The sequence below is a fragment of the Chenopodium album genome, chromosome 1, assembly GCF_948465745.1.
Source record: "Chenopodium album chromosome 1, dcCheAlbu1.1, whole genome shotgun sequence".
Taxonomy (NCBI): Eukaryota; Viridiplantae; Streptophyta; class Magnoliopsida; order Caryophyllales; family Amaranthaceae; genus Chenopodium; species Chenopodium album.
In genome coordinates this window covers 3118882-3144389 of record NC_137834.1, presented here as the reverse complement: position 1 = coordinate 3144389, position 25508 = coordinate 3118882, and the positions used below count along the sequence as shown (strand labels likewise).

At 33.5% G+C, this 25508-nt stretch overlaps 1 protein-coding gene across 1 annotated transcript in view; it reads right to left on the bottom strand.

Moving 5' to 3' along the window:
• Nucleotides 1–22442: 22442 nt before the first annotated feature.
• Nucleotides 22443–25508, bottom strand: part of LOC145640098 (agamous-like MADS-box protein AGL27) — a 33649-nt gene continuing 30583 nt past the window's right edge. Inside the window, exons 5-9 of the mRNA XM_081691411.1 lie at nt 25379–25420; nt 23887–23928; nt 23626–23733; nt 23446–23544; nt 22443–23361 (exon numbers count right to left, since the gene is read on the bottom strand). Coding sequence (XP_081547537.1) covers nt 23236–23361; nt 23446–23544; nt 23626–23733; nt 23887–23928; nt 25379–25420 — 417 coding nt within the window. The 3' untranslated portion in view covers nt 22443–23235. The remainder of the gene's footprint in view (nt 23362–23445; nt 23545–23625; nt 23734–23886; nt 23929–25378; nt 25421–25508) is intronic.

The window sequence follows — 25508 nt, the reverse complement described above, 5'->3', positions numbered from 1 at the left end:
AATTAATAAAAATGAAGTATAAATTAATTTAAGAAAATTTTATAAAATCACTCTTTCATATTACTACATAAAAAATATATATAAATTAAGTGTAAGTTAATTTATTGTATGGGCCTGTTCACATTTACTGAATTGAACTGAACTGAATAGAACTTGATTGAACCTGAGCTGAGCTGAGATGAAATGAATATTTTTTTAGAGAGGGAAATTAGAAACTGAACTGATTTGAGCTGAATTGAACTAAACTGAAATGAAATTAAGTAAATGTGAACAGGCCCTAAGACGTGTTAATATTATTTTTTTAGAAAACGTGTTAATAGTAGGAGTATATTAAAAGTATTTAAAATTATAATAAAATTTACATTTACCCATTTTATACAAGACTTATTGCAATAATTATACTATATTGAGTACTTTGTATAATAGTTCTTGAACAGAACATATTCTAATACTATATAATTCAAAATATTACACTTTTTGAATAAAATATTGCATAAAGCTGTGAGGTAATTAAAAATAGCGTACAAGGGCCTATTCTATTCACTTATTTCAAGTGTAATAAATTCATATAAGTTCAGTTTAGGAAAAACAAGTTTGTACAACAGTTATCTAGATATAAATTACAAGTTCTAATAAGTTAAGAAAAAAATTAGATAAGTGAAATCGAACCCACATATAAACCAAAGTTTTGCAATTAGTTTAGAATTTCAGTTCTATACACCCGGGTGTACGGTACACCCCGGTAATTTGCTCATTATTGTTTGCTCTTTATTATATAAGCAAAAATTAATGAGCAAATAACCCGGGTGTATACAACAAATTCTAATTATGAAATTTTTTCTATGGAGGCGGATGCACGATGCTCCGTGCATCCATTTTCTCTTAAAAAAGGCGGAATGAACATTCCGTTGTTCAGTAAAGAACATACATGTGTTTTGTAAAGAACATATAATTATTTCACAAAGAACAAACCAAATAGTTGTATTGTAATGAACATATAATTGTTTTATAAAGAACATATAACTATTTTGTAAAAAAAAAAACATCCAACTTCATCTTCTTTATATACATCTACAGAACATCCATAGAGGTGATCAACTTCGACCCGGCCCAAAAATAAGGGTGGGTTTAGACAAGCCTAAAAATGTTTTTTTAGTTAAAAATCCAAACTCGGCCCGAAGAAAACCCGAAAAGCCCTCTACATTTTCCGGGTTTTTTTGGACACGATATATTATGTTAAGGCCCAGCCCGACCCGAATTTTTTATCACCTCTAATGATAATATAATGTAATGAACATTATTTTCATCCAACCACCATAATCTAAAGACAAAATTCAAAGAACATTTCAAAATAAACAATTAACATATGTCACAAATAAAAGTACATTATTCTGACAATTAAAGAACATGAAGATAAAGAACATTATTTAACTGCACGTTATGTTCTTTACAATTTTATAACATGTTCTTTGCACTTTAACTGAATGTTCTTTACATTTCTATTCAATGTTCTTTACAATTCTATAATATGTTCTTTTCACTTTAACTAAATGTTCTTTATGTTTCTATGCAATGTTCTTTCCGTTTTTTTTTTTGAAGAGATGCACCATGTGAATCGTGCATCCGCCTGCACGAACCACGCTTTATTCTAATTACTCCTTCCATTTTTAAATGTTTGCTCCACTTTCCTTTTTCGACCGTTTTTAAATACCTGTTTTATTTCTTTATTTGGAAATCTTTTACAATATTTAATTAATTTCTTTCACCTGATGTACCCACCATTAATATATTTATTAATTTCATGTTCTCTCTTCTTCAATTATCCCCGCTACTTTTTCTTTTTGCAATTTTTTATTCTTCCACCTACCCCTCAACCTTCATATTTTATTAAAGGGTATAAAAACACTTTTGAAAATTGTATAAAATTAGGAATTTATGAAAAAAACACGCGTAGATCAGTGTAATTAGTGTGAGTTTGTTGATTTTCTAAATTTAAACAGTTTTTCACAGTATTTTTAATGTTTATATGTAGACCTAAGAGATATGTATAATATTTTCATTTATTATATTCTTCAATTTCTCCTAAAACTCCGTGAAAGTAGTAATTTAGAGCTTAAAAAGGTAATTATCCAACAATGAAGATTTTATCAAGAAGCATACGTGGAGGAAAAGGCGGGAAGACGCGAGGGGAAAGGTAGCGTGAAGAACACGCATAGTTATGATTGAAGAAGAAAGAACAGTTTAATTAAAAAAGAGGTTGAGTAGTCAATATTAGAGGGAGGGGGTGTGGGGTCTACTTGACGTGGACCTTATCTTTGTGTATAATGTTTATTACGTTGCCTTTTTTAAAAAATAAAAAAGTTTTGTGAGATTAGATCTTGTGGTTGTAAATTGGGTTCTTGTTAGAGATGAGATGTTAATATGTTATGGAGAGTTTAATAAACTTGCTGCACTTTCCCTAGGAAGAAGAATGTATGTAAGTTGGCCCAATTTGTTACAGTAAAATACTCCTTGATCCATATGATTTTCCCCTATTTTTGAGGAGGTAAAGTGAGATTACTGAATGATAGTGTAGATCAATCATACCACGTGGGTGCAAATAAAAAAGCTATCCTCCCTCTGTTTTTTTAAGCATTACATCTTCACTAACATATACTTCCTCTGTTTTTTTTACTTGACCTGTTTTTTTTATCACGTTTGTCAATGCAAAACTTTAACGATCAATAACTTCAATTCTCCATAGGTAAAAATCATAAATGTTATATATTATGATAGTATTTATTGAGACGAATTCAAAAAGATATTTCATGAATATGTTTTTCCTTACATATTATTCACAAAAGACGATCAAAGGAGGAGTAGTGAATAGTATAAAAGTCAAAGCGGGTCAAGTAAAAAAGAACGTAGGAAGTAGTTTTATTACTACATAATTGACTTAGGTATGTGGAAGTGATAGTAAGGTATAAAATAAAGATTTTGAGGTTAGAAGTTTGTTAAAAATTAATATATGCGAGAGAAAATAAAGGGCATGCCAAGTTTATATGATCTGCCACTTAAACGATTTTTTGTTAATCTAGTGGCATTTCCGTAAATATATTGAAAAAAGTGGTTATTTATTCAGTACTTTTGGTGAGCTGTTCAATTACGGTTTGCAACTTGCTTTTACTGTTTAGTAAGGAAATTACACATGTACTCCTCAACTAGTACATAAAAAGACACATGTACCCCTCCATTGGTACTTAAAAAGACAATTATACCCCCAAATATTCAAATTTTGTTTATCTGGGGATTTAACTGAGTACAGTTCGAAAATAAATACTTTGGCCCTGTTCTTTTGAGTTTTTAATCAGTGTAGAGCATAGCAGGAGTTAGTAGAGTATAGCAACAACTTTCAACACTACGGTGCATAGCGGAGCATATTTCAATAGAGCATAGCAGAAACTCATGGTCTATTCTCAATTACTGAATTGAACTGAATATTTAATTAGAGAAGGAAATTGGGAACTAAACTGAACTGAAAATAAGTAGAAGAGAACAAACCCTCAAAAGAATAGGGTCTTCCTTTTTTGTTTCTTTATAGTTGCAACACTCCACATTTTACGCTTTTTCGATGTATGATTTCAATTGTTAATATATAGCAATATGTAAATATTATAAACATTTGATATTAAAACAGTATAAATCGAGACGAACCTAACAAGCTCCCACATGACTATATTTTTATATAGCTATAAATCATCTGAATTATTTAAAGTGAAACACATAAATAATGTAAAAGTCAAACTGTGAGAATCTAAGTGTGGGATAGCTAAATGTTCTTGTTTGAAACACATAAACACATAAAGGAGGATATATGGAATGAATACGGTGAGAATCTAAGCGTGGGATAGCTAAATGTTCTTGTTTGTAACACGACATTATCTAAACTCGATCTAATTTCATTTTAAATACTCTTTTTTTTTTTTTTTTTTCTTTTCTAATACATCAATAAAGCTTTTTAAACATAGTTTTTAATCACTCTCTCACTTAACATTTTCCTTTGTTGCTAATACAATCAACTCGTGAACGTACTAAACATACTCGTATTTTGATAGAATATAGGAGTGTAACTCCCTAACAAAGTAACAATACTACTCATGTCCTTTAATTACCAGCTCAAATTTCTTTTTGGTACTATGCATATGCATTTACTCTAATATTCTTTTTAGTAAACAAAGTCCTACAATTTATTTTTATAATTCATTTTCTAACTAGTATTTTAAGGGCATATTCTGATTTCTTGAGTTGAGCTGAACTGAACTGAACTGATTGGAACATATTTGAACTGAATTGAAATGAATTGTTTATGGGAGAAGGAAATTAGTAACTGAACTAAAATTAATTGATTGGAGCTGAGCTAAATTGAACTGAACTGAAATTAAGCTGGAGATAACATACCCTAAATGATCGTTTTACTTACCAAATCAATACTAACTCGTGTTCTAAATGGTATTAGTAGTCTTAATGATTAATGTAGTTAACATCAATTTGGACTTTTATGCCATTGTTATTAAACTCAAAAACATATGATGAATTTAAAAACTTTTATGAGTATATTATGAATAAATGAATTATTTAAGGGTATAGGATGAAAAAATCTAAAACAAAAACGAAATAAGACAAGACATTAGGGTTGAGCAAAAGTACCCGAAAAACCGAAAACCCGAAAAATCGATCCGTAACCGTTCCGAAAATTAGGGTACCCGATCCGATAACCATAACGGTTCGGGTACCCGTTCCGATAATTTGTTATCGGGTATGGTTATGAGTATCATTATAAAATTAACGGTTACCCGATCCGATCCGATAAACATTTTTTTTGCTTTTTTTCCCTACATAAATCTATTAATATAAATCTAAACTTTTACTTTACTTCATAATCACTTTATAATATCAATGATTAGTAATATTATTAATAATTTGGTCAAGATCATATGGTATTGTTGTCAATTAGTTGTAAATTATATCATAATAACTACATAATTAAGTTTAATCATAATTATTGGATATCTTATTGGGTACCCGATAACCGATCCGAAATTCCGGGTACCCGAAGTCCGGGTACCCGAACTTATCGATTCCGATTATGGGTATTACTTTTAGTGATTTTGGTTATCGGGTACCCGAACCGTTAGTACTAACGGTACGGGTATCCGTCCCATACTCACCCCTATAAGACATGTCTACTTGTCTAGTGGACAAGTGCAGCATCAAAAGCAATACAGTTGCTCAAAAATTTCATGAATATACGGGGCAGGATAATTAGAGGAAATAAAGCTGTTAATTCGTGATTCATACTACGGGGTTCGTATCAAGGGCATCGATGTTTGTGATTGTGTGCGTGTGATGTGTAATGATGGTTGGGCATTGCGTCAATGGAATTAGGCGGTCCAATGATTTAGCTTATCCACCAATCGTTAGTTCGGCCCACAATCAAGCCCAAGGGGTTCCCAACCAAAAAAAAAAAAAAAAACACTAAACTAGTAGCCAGCTACTTCATCACAAATAATACCCCTTTGTTACAATTAACCATTAACGGAGGAAGTAGATCGTACTCTCGGAAACCAGACGAGGCCAAGCCATCCTTCGAAACTCCTCAGATAAAACTGGACGAAGGACCTCTGGGACTACCCTAAGTAAAACCAATTGTTGTGACAAAGATACTCCATAATTTGCTAGCTAGTACGCAACTCAATTTGCTTCCCAGTAACAATGAACAAATCTCATATCCCAACCATTCTGACTTATAAACGCTATACACTTCTGTATGATATGAATACAAGAAGAGGTAAAGGACATTCCTCCAGCAAAAGACGAAGCACCACCTCAGAGTCACCACAACCTAAAGCCCCTATTTCAAGCCATAGCCAACCCAACACACTCCACGATTTGGGTTGGATTGGCAGTTTGGGAATGGATGATTCAATTTTAGTCGGATAAAGTCATAATTTGAGTTGGAGATAGATCCAAAACACTACAGTCAACTAGCACGAGCACTTGCAAAATTACGGAGGGTTGTTGGAATATTTGTCTGCGATGATCAAGTCATTGTGTGAAAATATGAAGTTTAGAGAGAGAAAGTAGAAGTAAGTTAGAGCGTTTTTGTAGGCAACAGCCTTGAATATTTTATTGAATGAACATGTTCTTACATTAAAGTATTGTGCCCTAAAGAAACGAGTCTTGATTGACAGCCTAATACGTGCTTGACATGTGTCATGGATAACACCGATTTTTAAGGTTCCAATAAATTTCAATTAGGTTTAATAAGTTAAAGTCAAGTAAAATAAGTTTAAATCAGATAAATAAGTTTTAGGAAAAAATGACATTTACTACCGGCGAAAACACCCCGTGTCACATTTGCTACCCGTTTAATTTTTTTTATTATTTTTTTATTTTGCTACCATCTAAAATCAAATAATTTAAATTTCACTACCACTTAACGAAATCCGTTAAGGTTCCGTTAAATTTATTAAAAAAAAAAATTAAAATTAAAAAAAAAAACAAAGTAACCCCCTCCCACCTCACTGCCACGGTGCCACCCCCTCCCCCTGCTAGCACCGGTGCCGGCGCGACCCCCACCCCTCCCCCTTGTAACTGAAGGAGTTGTGTCTTCGGTAAGTGCAATTACTAGATATATCAAGGATCACTATTATGGAGATAATAAGTTCGTTCTCTTGGGGCGTCATCATCTGTTGCTAGACTATGAGAGATGATCTTTGGGCTAGTCAAATGGTCCAAAGCCCGCTAGAATGGATCCTATGAGGTCACACACAAGGGTATTGGGTTAAGCAAGTTAGAGGCCCATTAATGGGCCTCATGAGCAATTCACTAATCATGAAATGGATTAGGCTAGCATAGTTAGATGGGAATTAAGTTTTGGGCTTTTGACATGGGCTCTTATTTAGAGATGAGATCTATAAATAAGATCCATGCCTAGGGTTGCATGCAAGTAAGCAAGTAGTCATAATTCACACAGTGAATTTTGACATCAAGACAACCAATCCCAAAACCCTTATTCCCTCTCTAATTCACGGCTCCCTCTCCTTCCCCTTTGGACTCACGGCCGGCCACCCTTGGTGGCGCGTGTGGTGGTTCGTGGTGGTTCATGGTGGTTCGTTGCTCGCACTTCTCCATAGAAGGTCAATTGAAGGGTTCAATTGCAACTAACTAGCATTAGTGGAGGTCTTAATCTGTGCCCGTGGACCAAGTAAAGGAATCACGCTTGAGGTTCTTTATCTCCCATTGTTCTTGCTCGATCGCATGTGGAATCACGCTTCAAAGGTACGATTATATGTTCTTTATGTGTTATGCATTAGATCTTGGGATTAGGTACTGTATGAATATGATTCATGTTTATTTCCGCTGCGTAGTACCTATAATTCCCTACAGTGGTATCAGTTAGCCTATTGCATTTACGCATATTGACTATAATTCTTTGATAGTCCACAATTTTAATTCAATTAAGAGGGAGATTAATTTAATTATGGTTCAATTATTATATTTAATGTGATTAAACTTTTGGAATCGATTAAATGTGATTTAATTATGCTCAAAATAGCCATGAAGAGACCGAATTTTAGCCCTAATATGTTCGAAATTTTCGAACACCCTAACCCTAAATTTTGAATTTTTTCGAAAATCCTAGCCCTAAAATATGATTTTTGTGCTTGATTTTGATTTAATTCGATTTATTTTATGATTCATAATTTTAATCGGATTGATTTATGCATAAAAGCGTTTTGTGCATGATCATCAATTTAATTTTAAAAAGTTAGAATTAAATTGGGATTAATTTTATGAAGAACCCTAATTTTAAGATTGAATGTGATTTAATTTTAATCTTATGGACTGATTTAATTTAATTTTAATAAATGTTATTTTAATTAAATTAAAAACAAATTGAAAAAAAAAAAGGAAGGATTTAAGGTACGGCAGCCGCGGCTGGGTGGCGCTGCCACGGCGACTGCCGCACCAGGTGGTCCGGAGGGAGGGGCGAGGAGGGGCAGCAGGTGGATCAGAAAGGTGCAGCAACAACAGCACCGTGCAACAGTTGTGCGGCACTGCTGCTGCTGTGCGTCGCTGCCTATAGCAGCGTACACCTCACGGTGTACGGCCACCGTGGCTAGCTTCGGCTGGCCACACCACGGTGGCTGGCGCATAATTAAAAAAAAAAAAAATCAATTTTTTGAAAATTATTTCAAGATAATTATGAATTATTTTGGGATAAAATCAGTTTTATTTTGGATGAGATAAAATATTTTGAAAATATGATCTTTTATTTTAAAAGATAAAATTGGTTTTATTTGGATAAAATATTTTATTTTAGGATAAAGTCAAATCTTTCAAAAGTTGTTATATTTGATATTATCCTGAAATTAAGTTGTTATTTTGATAATTATCCATAATTAAAGTGGTTAATTTTGGATAAGATTTGTTAGGATATTCTGAGCATATTCCAAAAGGATAATAATTGATTTAAATAATGTGATTATCCCATAATTATTTTTGGATATAATTGATTTAAAATTTTGTGATTGGGTAGTAATTAGGATAGAATTTCCTAACTTTGTTAGAATAATCTTTGAGGATAAATATGATTTATCTTTTGAGATTAAAATAAGATTTGATTCTATCTCATGACTAATTTAAAATATACAATATTTTATTGATGATCATGAATAATATATGATATAATCTAATTACATTAATTAAAATATGAGATATTTAGATGCCATGTTTCCTTAATTGTGAACATTTGATGTTGTAGTTTAGGAAAGCATGATGAGTGATTTATTATGTGGCAATTTTATAATATATTATGTTGTTTATTGCTATATAATGACTAGCATGGCCCAGTAGATTGCTAAATACGATCTGCGCATCGTGATGTATTTTTGTAATCTTAGTACGGTCTACGAACCGATAAAGTATTTTGTAATTTTATTTTATTTTATTTAAGTAGTAGATAGAATATAGTAGAATTACAGGTTGCAATTAATCCAAGAAGCCCATGAAGTGAAGGCCCAAAGGAGCAAGGTGGATGAGATCCATGATGATTCAAGTGGGAGCTTTTTACTTTGTTAGTTTTCTTAGGATTAGGGGCCATGCTATGTCTTATTTATGCATTCAGTATTTTATGCATGTTAGATTTTATTGATGTTTTGTGATGATGCGCTAGAGTTCACTATTTAATCACAACATAATAAATCTAGATCCCAGTAATATTGATGCAACTTTTCCAATTAAAAACCCGACGAAAACCTTGATCGTTTATGATGGGTCGGCCCTCAACAGAGCATCATAATATATCTTGGGGAAGTGGGGGTAGGACCGCATATCTACACTTTTAATTGGTTATATTCAACAAGGTTACCTAAAGCGTTTAGAACCTTGAAGCTAAGAGTAATAATTAAACATGCGATGGTTAATTATTCAACCAAGAATTACAAGAGTTGTAATCAGTAAAGAGTTTACTCACCTTGAAAATGTAATGGTTGATTGCAGAGCCTCACTCTGGTTAATTATTGCACAAATAAAGGATCTTGGAATCATTTTATTCAATAGGGATCAATTTAAAATTGAATGAAATGCTTTAAAGTTACCAATAAATTTAATAATCGCTTATGGTACTTTAAATTTAATAAACACAATTGAATTTTGCGTTTACTTACAAGTAACATGTCGTTCTAATTTTATTATTATATATAATTTCCTCGATTGAAAATAAAGTTGAGAAACGTTCTCAAAAGTTTAAAAGATATTCCATAAACCTATATTCCAATTTTGCTAAGATGGTTCTAAAAGGCAAGTTTTAGAAATCCATGTCACATGTCTAGAGTTGGTTTTATTCAAAATGTTTGAGTAAAATGCCAACACATCTTCATTTTGAAAAGCGTTTCAAGGGATATAATGAGATGGGAGGTACAAACCCTCTAAAAGACAAGTATAAAAGTCCAATAAAATCTCTTATCTTCAATATGATTGAATATAAGAAAGTGATTGGAAATCTCTATGATCAAAAGTTGATCAAATGACGCTATTCTTCATCCACTTTATATAAGAGTTAAATAGTTGATTAAACTCTAATATGAATGATGATTGAATAGACTTAGCAAAATCATGAAATGTGCTTAAAGTAGTTAAGCAAAGCATCATTTTGAACCTAAGAGAATTGTTCTAAGTGGCTCAAATGGGAAAGGTTTAGGAATATATGAGGATTGCATTAAGAAGTTATAGGCCAAGAAATGCAAACAAGTTGCTACTTCTCAAACCTAGAACTACTTACATGCTAAAAGTTGTTATGAACAACAAATGTTTCAAATTAAATGGACCAATTCCAATTGATTAGAAACTACCTCATATAGTTGGAAGGTAAAAGAATGGAAATGTTCCAATTTAAGAAGTATATTATAGAAATTGATTTAGCACATTGCTACTACTTCTTGGACATATGATGTCTTGTTTAGTTCTCTCTCATTGAGAATGAGGTTGAACTAAATGAAGAAGTATGACTAAGGGAGAAATAAATTTACAAGTTTAGAAGCAAATGTTGCTACTTCACAAGTAGAGTCTACGAGTCTGGAAGCAAAAGTTGCAACTTTACAAGTAGAACCTATATTTCACCTTACCTTGTTATTGGCTAGAAATAAATAAATGTTATTCATTCTTGCCATTATCAAAGCACCATTCAATGTTAGTAATGACTAAGCATCGAAGATTCAAAAATGTGGAATAAATGTTATTCTATGCTTCATTGAGTCATAATGTGTTTTGAGATTGCTAAATAGGTTCAAAGTTCTATATGATAGAAATAATTAAACCATTTCTATATATGAATTGTCTCTAAAATGTCTTAAATTCGAATGAAAATGAACATTGCATGCGGAAGATCCAAAGGGATGGACTTTCAATATCATAGGATTATGAATCCATTGATATATGTAAATATCATTCTAATTTAAAATTATTGACAAAGTCACCATTTAGAGAAATGATGAGGAGAACTCAAGGTTGAATACATATCGATGTAAGAAAACCAAAGGTTCAAAGGCTAGAGACAGACAATGAAACTTCATTTGTGATACGATCACTATTTATGCTTAGTTGAAGCATGGAAATGAATATTTTGAAAAGTTCAAAATTTTCAGTATGAAGTTCAGTATCAACTTGACAAGATAATGATTACATTACAATATGATTGTAATTGTGAAAATTTAAGTCGAGACATGTACTTGGCAACACATTCAAAGTATTGCGATATGATCGTAATAATGAGAATTTAAGCAAAGACATTGATGAACATCCAAGAGTTGTAAAATCGTTTTACAACAAACTCCGAAAGAAAACCTTGTGAAGTGCTTATGAAGGAAGCTATGAATCTATATGAGATATATTTTGATAATGGATGTAAATTACCTATCTTCCAACCATTGTTCAAGGGATATACTTTTTAGATAAGCTACAAAACTAAACAAAAAATTACATAGGTCAAATCAAAATGTAGCAAAGGCTTCATATGTGATATGGTTAAGAAAAGTTCTTATAAAGTTTTTCTACAAAGCAAGGAATAAAACATGTATTAAACCGTTTGATGCACGTTCGATTCCTATATAGAGCATGGGGTACTAATACACAACCATACTTAGCACAAAATGTTTGTTGCTCAAGTAGGTGCCCTTATGGAAATTGTTCCAAAAGGTCAAGTGGGAGTAGTGTAAATCTCAAAAGAGTTCGAGAAAAGCAACAAACAAACATGGTTCAAAACCATGGTTGGTTCACCCTATGCTAAATATGCCTCCTCAAAAGGCAAGTGGGAGTATAAGAATCTTGAAAAGTTCGAGAGCCTTGAAAGAGTTCAAGAAAAGTGAATTCGAAAATCTTGAAGAAATTTGAGAAGTAATCGAATAAAAGCAACAATATGAGCATGATTCACCTCATGTCACGAATGACAACGCGTGGTCTCATTAATTGTAATGGGATTAATAACCATGTGTTGAAGGTAGTACATTCCAAGTACAAATCCTCAATTTTCGTTTCTCAATGAAACTAAACAAAGTTGTTGTATAAGTTTCAATTGTTGCATCAAAACCCATAATGATGACTAGCATATGTAAAACTTAGTCAAAGAAATATGATTTCATATTGATTAAGAGTTCGAAAATATTCATTTTGGAACATGATGATTATGCAAGTAACAAAGATGATTTGACAAGTTATAACTCCAAGTGGTTTAAAAACCAGGAAATCTGAAATAGATTCTAAGCCTGTAAGCAAGTGTATGACACTTGAATAATTTGCCTGATTGGGTGAGACCCGTTATAAGCAAAACAGACAAGAAAGAAAAATGTTTTCTAAGTAAGCAAAGACTTGTTAAAGGATTCAACTAATTCATAGTATGACTATGACTACGACGAAAACTTTACATTAGTCATGTTGCAAAGATCTATTAAAGATATTTTAGTGATTTCTACCTTATAAGATTTGGTAGATGGATTTCAAAACACTTTCTTGAAATTGTTCATGAAAGAAGATTTGTATATGATACAATCAAAAGTTTGAAGATCCAATAATCCTAGGGATGCATAGCATCATAGAGTTAGTGTTCTTAATTTTGTGAGTAAATCAAATCGTTTGATGTTCTCGTAAAATGAAGAAAATGTCTTGTGTGTACAAGTTGTTTAGTGGGAGCTATGAAGTCTTCTTGGTCTAGTACAAAGAGCAATTATTCATTTATTGAAGGGTCAAGTGATGGCTAATGCATTTTGTATGTAAATCTTGAAGAAGAAGATGAGTACATTTGGGATTCAAAATCTATAGAGATAGGTTTTGATGGATGTTTGAGCTTGGTTAAGAAACTTATATTGATAAGATTCTTATAAAGTTCAACGTTATATTGAAAGGAGTTTCAATCCCATGTAACATGGCACATTGCTTATGATTCAATACTTTGAGAAAGGTTGATGAAATTAAGGTCTTGAGTGATGATCCTTATGCAGTTTGCAAAGGATGCATCATTATGTCATGGACTATACTCGTCTATTTGATTCACGTGTTCTAAGAACAAGTGATGATAGATTTCAATCGAAATCCAATGTGACGTTGGAATACAAATTAGAAATTCCAAAGTTCCTTGCGAAAGGGCGAAGGAAAATTCTTAGTGTATGGAGATGAAAATGATTATAAGACTTAGAAATTGCAAAGTTCATGTTTATGAGAATGTCTCATGAACTCTACTTACTGAACCCCTTCCATGACCAAGGTATGAGAGTCATACTAAGTTTTTTGGATTGAAGCAAGTTATGTAATTTTAGTTGTGTATGTTTTGAGAAAGCATATTACAAAAGTAAATACATTAACTTGCAGAATTATGTTTATCAATTGAAACAAAGTTTCAATCTTATTTAATCGTGGTTTCAAGATTAAATAAAATGTCCAAAATAATTATGAATTGATGGGCTTATCAGGTTGATGACCTGGTGAATGAAACCCCACAGGTGAACTAAATTCATATATTATTTAAGTTCCTAGTTCGGAATCATTAAACTGGACATAAATGATTTCAATTCATGGACTAGCATGTAAGATTGATTGGATAGCGCAGTTTCATGGGCTATAGGAGCATAGTGAGGCTCGGTCAATCACATGGATATGCATGAATGATGCATGATCGAACTATAGACTTACTTTGAAGTTTAAGTATAGAGCTTCCGGATATATTAGTGGATTCCTTTGACATGAGTGGAACATTGATTTCATTCAATGGATGTTATGGCTGTGGTACACTCAAACGTCTGCCCGTAACTGGAGATTATAAAGGGTGTTTCCCGGTTATTTCAGAAGTTGAGTGGGAGCTTTGGTTGCCACAAGATTGGATAGAGTCTACCTATTTAATTAGGAATGTGTCTTGGCCCCTTGAAGAGGGAGAATTCAGAAAATGCATGGCCGTGCTCAAATGGATTACATAGTAACCATTTGTTTTGTAATTCTCACTCAGTTTTCAAGAAAAGATTTGTAGACTAATATGATCACGACATGAGATGCAATCATATTATCAAATCGACACACATTGACTTAAGGAATTTGAATATTGCGCACTTGTCTCAGCCAAGTGGGAGATTGAAGGAGTTGTGTCTTCGATAAGTGCAATTACTAGATATATCAAGGATCACTATTATGGAGATAATAAGTTCGTTCTCTTGGGGCGTCATCATCTGTTGCTAGACTATGAGAGATGATCTTTGGGCTAGTCAAATGGTCCAAAGCCCGCTAGAATGGATCCTATGAGGTCACACACAAGGGTATTGGGTTAAGCAAGTTAGAGGCCCATTAATGGGCCTCATGAGCAATTCACTAATCATGAAATGGATTGGGCTAGCATAGTTAGATGGGAATTAAGTTTTGGGCTTTTGACATGGGCTCTTATTTAGAGATGAGATCTATAAATAAGATCCATGCCTAGGGTTGCATGCAAGTAAGCAAGTAGTCATAATTCACACAGTGAATTTTGACATCAAGGCAACCAATCCCAAAACCCTTATTCCCTCTCTAATTCACGGCTCCCTCTCCTTCCCCTTTGGACTCACGGCCGGCCACCCTTGGTGGCGCGTGTGGTGGTTCGTGGTGGTTCATGGTGGTTCGTTGCTCGCACTTCTCCATAGAAGGTCAATTGAAGGGTTCAATTGCAACTAACTAGCATTAGTGGAGGTCTTAATCTGTGCCCGTGGACCAAGTAGAGGAATCACGCTTGAGGTTCTTTATCTCCCATTGTTCTTGCTCGATCGCATGTGGAATCACGCTTCAAAGGTACGATTATATGTTCTTTATGTGTTATGCATTAGATCTTGGGATTAGGTACTGTATGAATATGATTCATGTTTATTTCCGTTGCGTAGTACCTATAATTCCCTACAGTAACACCCTAGAAATTCCTTTATTTTAAAATTCTTGTTTTGCCCTGTATAAAACTTTAAATAGGAATATCTAAGACATTACCGCCACCGTGAAAACGGTTAAGGCAAATATCAAAGATACACAGCGGAAGACTAATTTTAAAAACCTTTCCAAAACAAACCAACTTGAAAAGCTAACCAAACAAAAGTAAAGTTAAAACCAAAATGAGCGAAGTAAAATGAAAATCAACCTACAACTTGGAACCATTAAAGGCCCTTATTAAAAAACCAAACCAAATCCAAACTTGATATTAGTTCCACATATAAATATTAGCATAAATAATTATAGCAGAAACACATTGTAACTAATATAAACTAGCATGATTCGCTCTTCACTCGTGCCCCATCATGAATATGCCTCAATACCTGAAAAGCTTATCTCTACTTGTCTCCACTACTCTCCATTAAAAATGGGTCATCATAGGGCCAAGATAAAGACATGGCCAAAACACACAAACACACACAATCAGCAAAGCTGAGTACATAAGCGTAATTAAACACACTAACATGCATTCTCCTATCATCACACACACTTACCCCATTGCACCTGTTTACAAGCACACACAACAATCAACAAGACACTCTAACTAGACACTAACTAATTCATTTAGCGTTGATTACGCATCGAACGGGTTTCCAACTATACCTCCCCCAAATAAATTTGAGGTTAACTGGCACGGGAGCTAACCGTGCCAGCGACAAAACCACACAAAGGTGACGGAATTCCTGCGCATAATAAATAATAAAAAGGAATATACAGCGTCCTGTACTCCATTGGAAGTTATGGTTAAATATAAAACCCCATAACCCCCCCCATTGTTCATACTCAAGGTATATACGTTCCAAGAGTTTTGGTGCGTAATCTCTTTCACTTTACGTTATTTACATATTATTAGACTTGGTGATGACTCACAAAGCATAATAATTCAATCAACAATAATTATTCAATCAAACAACCATACCAATTTAATTCTTGAATAATTAGTGACCACATATTATTTATTGTTGAACCCTTTTTAATTCTACCTCAGTGTCAAAGACACCTTAAACGCATAATGCGCCAAAAATCCTATCCCTCGGTGTTAAAAACACCTTAAGTGCACAAAGGCACCAACATACAATTTATTCCTTGTGTACATAGACACTTATATAGCTCCTTCCTCATGCTTAAAGCATCAATAAAAATTATTTGAACCATAATAAAATTCCTTTTCAATATTCCAAACATAATTAAACATGTAGTTTAATTAATCATGCCTTCTAACATGCCATAAATAAAAATGTGGTTCAAACACAACATGCCAAAAATACAATTTTCCAATCCATAACCCATCACAAATAATTCATGCTTCACCATTCAATCACAAACACCATAAATTCACAATTCCATACATAAACCTTAGCATGATTCTACTTATAATCAATTACAAACAAACCTAGCATGATTCTACATCACCAAAATATGCTAAGTACGCGTACGTACCTCAAATAATCTCTTAAAATAACCGAGTACTCTACAACAATTCTTGAACCAAGTCTCCTACATAAAGGGACCATAATACTATATTAATTACCCTTGTATACACAATTTCCAGCAACTTAAACTCACTTTAAATAACTTATAATAATTTGAAAATTATTTAAAAACCCCTAATTAAACTCCTTTTTTAATGGATAATCACACCCTTTTATTAAAAATCACGATTATACTACTTTAAATAAAATTCCAACATTTTAAACTAATCAAAAATCCTTTAAAACTTCATCAAAATGCATCTTTATACTTAAATTATCCATAGGAACATTAAATTATCTCTTACCCCTTTTAAACTCAAAGATAAAATTTAAAGCATAAAAAAAAACTTCGTTAAAAATCAAAAACTGCTCGAAAATCGTATTTAGAGGCTGAATTTGGCCACGAGAGGGTAGTACTCACTACCAAAGGTAGTGAGTTTTTCATAAAACGTTGTTTCCACTCGAAAAACACTACTTTTTTTTAATCAAAATCAGAGGAGTTTAGAACCTGATCGGGATTAAAACGAGATTAATATTAATGAATGGAAATCTAATTATTAAAACATGAATTTGCGTGTTCAAAATAAATCTGGAATTAAGTAGTTATAATCACCAAAATTTCAAAACATCATTACTATAAAAGCCCTAAATCAATTATTCATAAAAACCCTAAAATCATGATTTTCAATAATTAAAAACCCTAGGTTATAAAATTTACAAAATCTGAAAATTATAAAGTTCAATCATTAAAATACAATTTGATACTAGTTAAATTAATTTCAAACAATAAAATCAAAACCCATAAATCAATAATTATAATTACACAAATAAATAAAACAAAGGAGAGAAGAAATAAGACTAACCTTTTTTGTGTGGGAATTTTTTGGGGATTCATGGGGTATTTATAGAGTAAAAAGTGTAGGGTTAAGTTTGAGCTTATAAAAATGTGGGCTTGAGTTATGGGATAGGGCTTAAGTTATGGGTTTTGGAATAGGTTATTCCAATAAGAGTATGTAGGAATAATTTACATTGCCCAATAATTAATAAACGTTTGGCCCAAAACTTATTTTACTTTTATAAAACTTTATATTTAAAATACTTTAACCCTTTAAAATATTTAATTAAGCCCTTAACAATACATGTTATTAATACTTGAATACTTTATAAAAATACATAAAAATACGGGGTATTACACCCCTTGCCGGTGCGAACCCACCCCCTCCCTTTCCCCCACCCTACGCAGCGCAGCCAACCTCCCCTTTCCCTTTCACTAGTAGAAAATATCAAAAAGGCACCCCCTAATTGGCACCGGTTCAGTCCAAACCGGTGCCAAAAATGGCCTACAAAATTGGTGGGAAGCTGAATCAGAGTAAAAGGCACCGGTTCACTTCAAACCGGTGCCAAAATCATAAAGGCCACCGGTTTGAACCGGTGCCTTTGTGAACCGGGCCTTTAATTATTTTTTTAAAAAAAACCGGCCAGCATTACTTATAACCCTAAATCTATCACTCTGCCTCTTCTCTCTCCTCTCACTCCGCCTCTTCTTTCTCCTCTGCTCTCCCTTCTCTCTCCTCTAGATCTCCTTCATTCCCAATCTCTTCTCTTTCTCTTTCTCTTCGAGCATCTCCGCAACAACAACAACAACACCACCGCAACAACAACAACAACAACAACAACACCGCAAAGCCGCCGCCACCACATCATCACCACCACAAAGTTTGACGGCCGTCGCAAATCCCACCGACATCAACATCAACAACAATTTCTAGGTATAATTTATACGAGGTTAGGATTTAATTTGATTTTAATCGATTTTGTTGGATTTAATTTAGGGTTTAAAGTAATCAATTTTGGATTTTAATCAATTTTTCTGGGTTTATTTAATCGATTTTTGGATTTTAATTCGATTTTTGTGGGTATAATTATCCAAATTTAATGGGTTTTGTATTTTAATTCGATTTTTTTCTCGTTTTTTCTGGGTTTAATTTTGGGTTGATTAATCAATTTTAATTACATGCATGTGTTTTTTTTTGGGTTTTTTTTTTTTTTAATTACATGCATGTGTTTTTTTTTGGTATAATTTATACAAGGTTATGGTTTAATTTATAAGTTTAATTCGATTTTAATCGATTATGTTGGATTGAATTTAGGGTTTAAGTAATCGTTTTGGATTTTAATCGATTTTTCTGGGTTTATTTAATCAATTTTTGGATTTTAATTCGATTTTTGTGGGTATAATTATCCGAATTTAATGGGTTTTGTATTTTAATTCGATTTTTTCTCGTTTTTCTGGGTTTAATTTTGGGTTGATCAATCAATTTTAATTACATGCATGTGTTTTTTGGGTATTTTTTTTAATTACATGTATGTGTATTTTTTTTTTTTTTGAGTTTCTGGGTTGTTTTTTTTTTCGGGGATTTTGTATTTTTTTTCAATTTTATTTTTTATAATTTTGTGTTTTCTGGGTATAATTATCTGAATATAATCGTTTTTGTTTTTTTTTCAATTTTCAGTTCGTGAGTTATCTTCGTCGAAAATTGGTGGCCGATACTTTGCTTCTGCAATTCAGCTACTGAGCTCGTTCGTCGAATATGAATTAATGTTATACTTTGCTTCTGCCATTTGGTTTTTTTTTTTTTTTTGGGCGAGTGTAAAACTACTGATTATAAATTTCAATTATATTATGTATTAATGTATTATGTAACATTTTGGTGATTATGAATTTCAATTATATTTGGTGTGGTATTATGAATTAATGTTATAATTGTTGTTGTATTAGTTTTCTGCCAATTTTCAAGTGAACAAAGAACAAGAACAAAAACAAAACAAAACAAAAAAAAAAATAATAAAAAAAAAATAATTTTGGGCAGTTTTGGCACCGGTTAACCAGTGCCAAAACCAATGAAATAAATATTTTGGTTCATTTTTGGCACCGGTTAACCGGTGCCTAATTGGATATGTGGCACCGGTTTTGAACCGGTGCTAAAAAGGGGGTATTTGGCACCCCCCACATAGGCAGCGGTTCAAACCGGTGCCTTAGACCGGGTTTGAACCGCTGCCAAATCACTTTTTTCACCTAGTGTTTCTTGTTGCCCCGACCCCCAACCCAAATCGAAAACCACCTTTTTTCCCTCCCTCCACCGGAATCGGCCTCCTCCTCGTTCTCTCCACCGAATTAGACCCCCCTAAATTGAAATTGAAATCGAAACCCTAAAATTCGAAATCGAAATCGAATTCAAAATCCTAAACCACCATCCCCAAACCACCGAAATTGAAATCGAAACCCTAAAATTCGTTTAGGGTGGTCTGGGGTTGGTGGTTTAGGATTAGGGATGCCGAAAGGGTGAGGGAAGGGAAGGGGAGGGGGTCGATTTCGGTGGGGGGAATAGGGGGGGGGGGCGATTTGCGGTGGAGGAAAGGGGGTGGTTTCCGGTTTGGGGTGGGGGGTCGGGACAGCAAGAACGGGAAAAGGGAGGGGGGTTGGCTGCGTAGGTGGGGGAAAGGGAGGGGGTGGGGTCGCGCCGGCAAGGGGGAGGGGTTGGGGTTGCGCCGGCAGGGGGGAGGGGGTGGCTGTAAGGTGGTTGAACGGTGGCTTAAACCCAACTAACGGAAACAATAACGGTACAGTCATTTGGTAGTGAAATATATATTTTAGGGATTTGTGTGGTAGCAAAATAATTTTTTTTTTTAAACGGGTAGCAAATGTGACACGGAGTGTTTTCGCTGGTAGTAAATGTCAAATTTTCCTAAGTTTTAAGGAAGTATAAGGTGAAAAAACACTTTTGTCAAATATATAAGATCCACAAAAGTGTTTATAGGTAAGAAGTTATGTAACTCTCACATCACCCACGTGATGACGTGAATATAAGATGATCGCCATAATCTTACCCCCAATAAACAGAAAGATGGTAGTGCCGAGTTGCCGACTACAAAGCAAGTAACAACCAAAAAGCAGGGACAATTGACAATTGTTGCTCAGCAACAACCTTGATGACTCATTAATAGACACATAGCCAAACACAACATGTAACACTTCCAATTTTCTAGATAGATGTCAGTTTATTATAATCTTTTACGGAGTACTTTGTACTACGTATACTATTCCAATGATTCTCTTACTAAAGTTTACTGTTAAAGTTAAATAATAAAACTATAAAAGTGGTATCATCAACTTTTCCAGCAACCCATTAGAAATGCAACAACATCTTCAAGATATCACAAATTGCAGTCATCAAAACTAATGTAAGCTCTTTGGTAAATGTTTTCCCATCTCTTTCTCTTCATTTAGATCATCACATACATGCATTTTACTTTTGTTATAAAAATAAATTATTATGAGAATAGATCGTAGTATAATCTCGGTTGGCTTAGCCGGTAAAGTGTTAGAGAATCGAAACTATGGTATCAAGATTGAGTCATCTCATTTTATGTTTATTGTTAATGTCAAAGCTAGGCATTCCATGTACTAGGAGGCCCAATTCCAGCCTTTTGAAATCATGATCCACTTCATACTCTCAGTCCACACATTTGATGTTCATTGACTCATTGTAGATGTATTTTTTTTTTTTTAAAAAATAAAATAAAATTTAGAGTTGCTTCTGATTACATCTATTTGTGCCGTGATTTTGTTATATATTCTTAATTATTGTAAATTCTTAACTTAATTTCATTTTAAAAATTACATTTTATGTTTATATAAGGCTACATATATTATTACTCCGTATTCACGTTTTTTCTTTTAAATATTTTTTTTAAAAAAAATATCATTATTAATGTTATCGTATATTTAATATACATCGTTAAATTCTTAAATCATTAATTAATCCTATGTTAATTAAGATGACATGCTTTAATCCAGCAGCGACACCTATTAATGTGTTACCCTAATTAGTTGCGTTGCTGGACAAAAAATAGAGCATCACCGTCTCACCGAATACCAAATGAGCGAATTACCATTATCGTTGGATTCGTTTCCAATACTTATGCAATGGAACACGTACCAAAAAAACTAACTAAAGTGGTGACACCAAAATATCTTTTACCATATTGCATATTCCAATACACTTGTTTATTTAATATTAACCACCACTGTACTTGGCACCAAAATACGGAGTATCTTTTACGGTTTTACCATATTCCAATGCACTCGTGTTTGTCATTCATTCGTTACCAAAAATAATGCTTCTACATTTAAACCAATGTTTTAGGTGAGCATCGATATAATTAATTAGCTGCCTGGTAATTAATCGTCACTTTTATCTCTTTCTCTTCTTTTATACGAAGTATATCTTGATAAATTTTAATGTATTTAGTATTCATCACGTATGTCTTTTGATCAATGCAGGCAATTAAATGTCGATTGCATCATCATCACGTTGTGACCGCATTGTAAAGAATTTTAAACAGTCTTTGCTGGTGATATTGAATCTCGTTTACATCATTATTATCACGCTGCGACCGAATTGTGACGAGTTAAGGTATGAAGTATTCTATTACTCGATTCTATTGATTTAGTTGTGGTTTTAGTAGTCAAATTACATCATCAAACTCATAAAGCTACTTTTTACAGATTTACCCGAAGATATATCTTTATAATTGGAATTTCAACTTTTTGAAGACTTCAATCTCTTAGATGAATTGACTGACAATGGAACAAATCAAGCGTGCAATAACAGAGTTTCAAATCCTGAGGCATTGCAATTTACAGTAAGTAATTTCATTCTATTTTAATTGTTTATAATTTCAATTGATTTTACAATTTAAATTTTGAATTACGAGTAATTTTAATCTATTTCATTTCAATCACGAAGCATTTCTTTTTATATCATTCATTTCATTACAATAGTCCTGAATCATGAATTCATGAGACGAGGCGATTTATTTTTAACTGTTAGTAATTTGATTATTTGCATGAAACAGATTATTTCAGATAACTGCAAGTAATTTGTCTTTTTCTTTTTTTATTTTAGACTGTATATGATGATAATAAATTTATACAAAACTTACCCTAACAAAGGATGTTATTTAGAAAATTGGAACTTATAGTATAATTGACTGGTTAAGGGTAAGATTACTTATGTAATGGATCCTTATGATTCCGGTCTAACGAAAAGATTTTGATGTACAATATGATATACAATGTGGAACACCTTAACTGACTAGAGGCCGTAGTCCGTAGAGGGGAGGTATTAGTTTGAAACCTTATCAGTAGGATAACATGTCTTAGGCACCAACATAATGTACCTGTATTCGTCTACCCTCGCCTGGATTCAGCTGTCAAGCCTGTCCGAATATTTATAGTTCTAGTCGAGTATATCCAAGTCTTCGTGTTCTCTGTCTGGTCAGTATATTGCTGATTTTCCCTGCCTGATCGCAAGGATAGCATAACCACAGAATATCAAGATAATTGGAGAGAGTGGTGACTAAGTCACATTATTAGTAACAGATTGTACAGGAATGTATTGACCAAGTAAATATACAATACATTAATCTTCATCATGTCTGCAAATTAATGCTTTATTACACTGCATCTACTTTATTACACTGGTGAAGTATAGTAGTTAATAAATAGGTATAAACAATCATAGTTTTACATATAGGAGACAAGGGAATCAAATGAGAATGCGAGTTCTCATCAGAAAAATAAGGAGCATTCATTATATAGCCCAATTAGCATTACCAGTGCAAAGACAAAAAATAATTCAAATGCTTAGCCTCATGCCCCTACAGCTTGCTACCATAGCAGAGGAAGTGTTCTTACCGATTGAGGGCATGCTATATGTGCACCCACCTCCTCGATGTTGTTTGACTCTAAATCTGTTTGGTTTCCACTGTTGGAATTGGCCATCAATTTTGCAACCTGCAACCCACACACTCAACATAAGTAACCAATTATCTCACTGTTAGCTAGGCTAGGTCTTTTGATAGAGGGGAGTGTTCTCACCGGCTGAGGGGATTGTATATGAGAACTCGCCTCCACCACGTTGTTTAAATCCAGATCTGCATTGTTTTCATTGTTGGAATTACCCATCAGTATTGCAGCCTGCAAACCACACAATTGACATAAGTAACCAAATTCCATACTCTTAGGCTAGGGTCTTTTTGAAAGAGGAAGTGTTCTCACCGGCTGAGGGCCTTGTATATCATCACCCTCCACTCCCTCCTCCATCACACCATTTAAATCTAAATCGGTCTGGTTTCCTCTGTTGGAATTGCCCATCAATTTTGCAACCTGTAACCCACACAATTGACATAAGTAACCAATTTCCTCGCTCTTATCTAGGCTAGCTAGGGTCTATTTCTTTTCTTTTCTTTTTCTTTTTTTTTTTTTCTTTTTTTTTTTTTTTTTATTTTTTTTTATTTTTATTTTTTATCTAATAAATACCTCATCCTTCAGCTGTTCATTCTCTAGTTTCAGCGCCCTCTCCTGTTGAAGCAGTGATCACCAGATATAGTTAAATAATGTCACAAAAAAAAAAAAAAAAAAAAGGAAGACAAGAAAAAAAGAAATATGAAAACTAAAACACATTTGACATAATCATATCTTGTGCATGCACAAAGAATGCCCATTATTACCATTCCCCCATTTGGATCAGCTAACGTCGACAGGCCTGGGAAAGAAGTTGAGCCTGATCATAATGCTTAGACCTTATCTAACTATAACTAGATGAATATTGAGGGACAACTCTTCTAGGAATGTCCTTCCAAAGACTAACATAATCCCATCTGAAATTTCTGATCACTTTTGCTTTGAAGGAACAAGAAACTGTTTCACATGCTTCATACTACTCCAAAGATACTGCATCCACACCTTTTGAGTTAAATCCACTAACCTAGTTTTTGAATGAGTAGTAAAAATAATTGTCGGGAAACCAAAGACACTGCATCCACAACTGAGCTACAATTATTCTGTATTTTTCACTTAAGGAACTTTATTCAGCATAGTTTTTTCTAATGTAATTGGGGGCTGGGTTCTAATTATAGAGTTTGGTTGGACCAACCATCACATTCAACTCTGTCTCTGCATAGATCCCTTGTTTCAGCAGTCTTGTTAATTGCGGTTGTAAAGAGGTTCACAACTTGCTAACGTAATATAGATTTAGTTGGCTGGAGCACTGAAGAAGTGAAGATAGGTATGCAACTATGCATAACTTCTGTCTTCAAGGAAAGGAGGGATGTCAAAGGAAGGTAACGAAGATCAAATTTATTAACCTTATTGTTCATTGCATGCATTTTGAAGAGATGAAGCAGCAGGTATCCTATTTAGGAGAATATTATAGAAAATGTCAAGGAAACTCTAGGATTACTTCCATAGGTTCTACTTTCATCTTATACTTTCAAGGTAGTGTGTCCCAGGTCGGGAAATTAGAAACGGATATTTTTGCCCGTTCCTAAGTGTCTTGTCGCTGAAATCACTTTGTGAAATTCATCTGTTCACCGAGGAATGGACTACAAGATACATATGCTTATCAAAACTGGTTGGGTGTCCCATGAGAATTGATAGATACAAGCAATCTCTCCCATTGCCTAACAATAGTGAGAATAAAGGACAATATAGATGAAAAGAACATTGTCAATAAAAACCTATTAGAACCATGAGGATCTGCATCCTTACAAGTGGATTAAAGAAATTGAATAGTGCGAAGTGGTAAGCTTAAGGATGCTTTCTACTTCTTTGTTGTAGTGCTGTATGTTCTAGACATAGATCCTGGTAAGGAAATGTGATTGGCAAGTCTTTCCTTTGACTAGTTAATAAGTCATTATATAAATGGGGATGCATCTACATTGGTAAATAAGGACAACTTTACCTAGAAGCTGAAAGTATAACACATTATTCTTATCAGATACAAGAAGTCTGGAAGAAGAAATCTCCGTACCTTTTCACGTAGTGCAGCCACAGATTCTAGCATAAGCTGAGCCTGTTAAGAACCATAGTATCGAAGTCAGTGCAAAACATTTGATAAATATTGATTGGCGATCAAGAATCTACTCAATTGTTAAGCAATG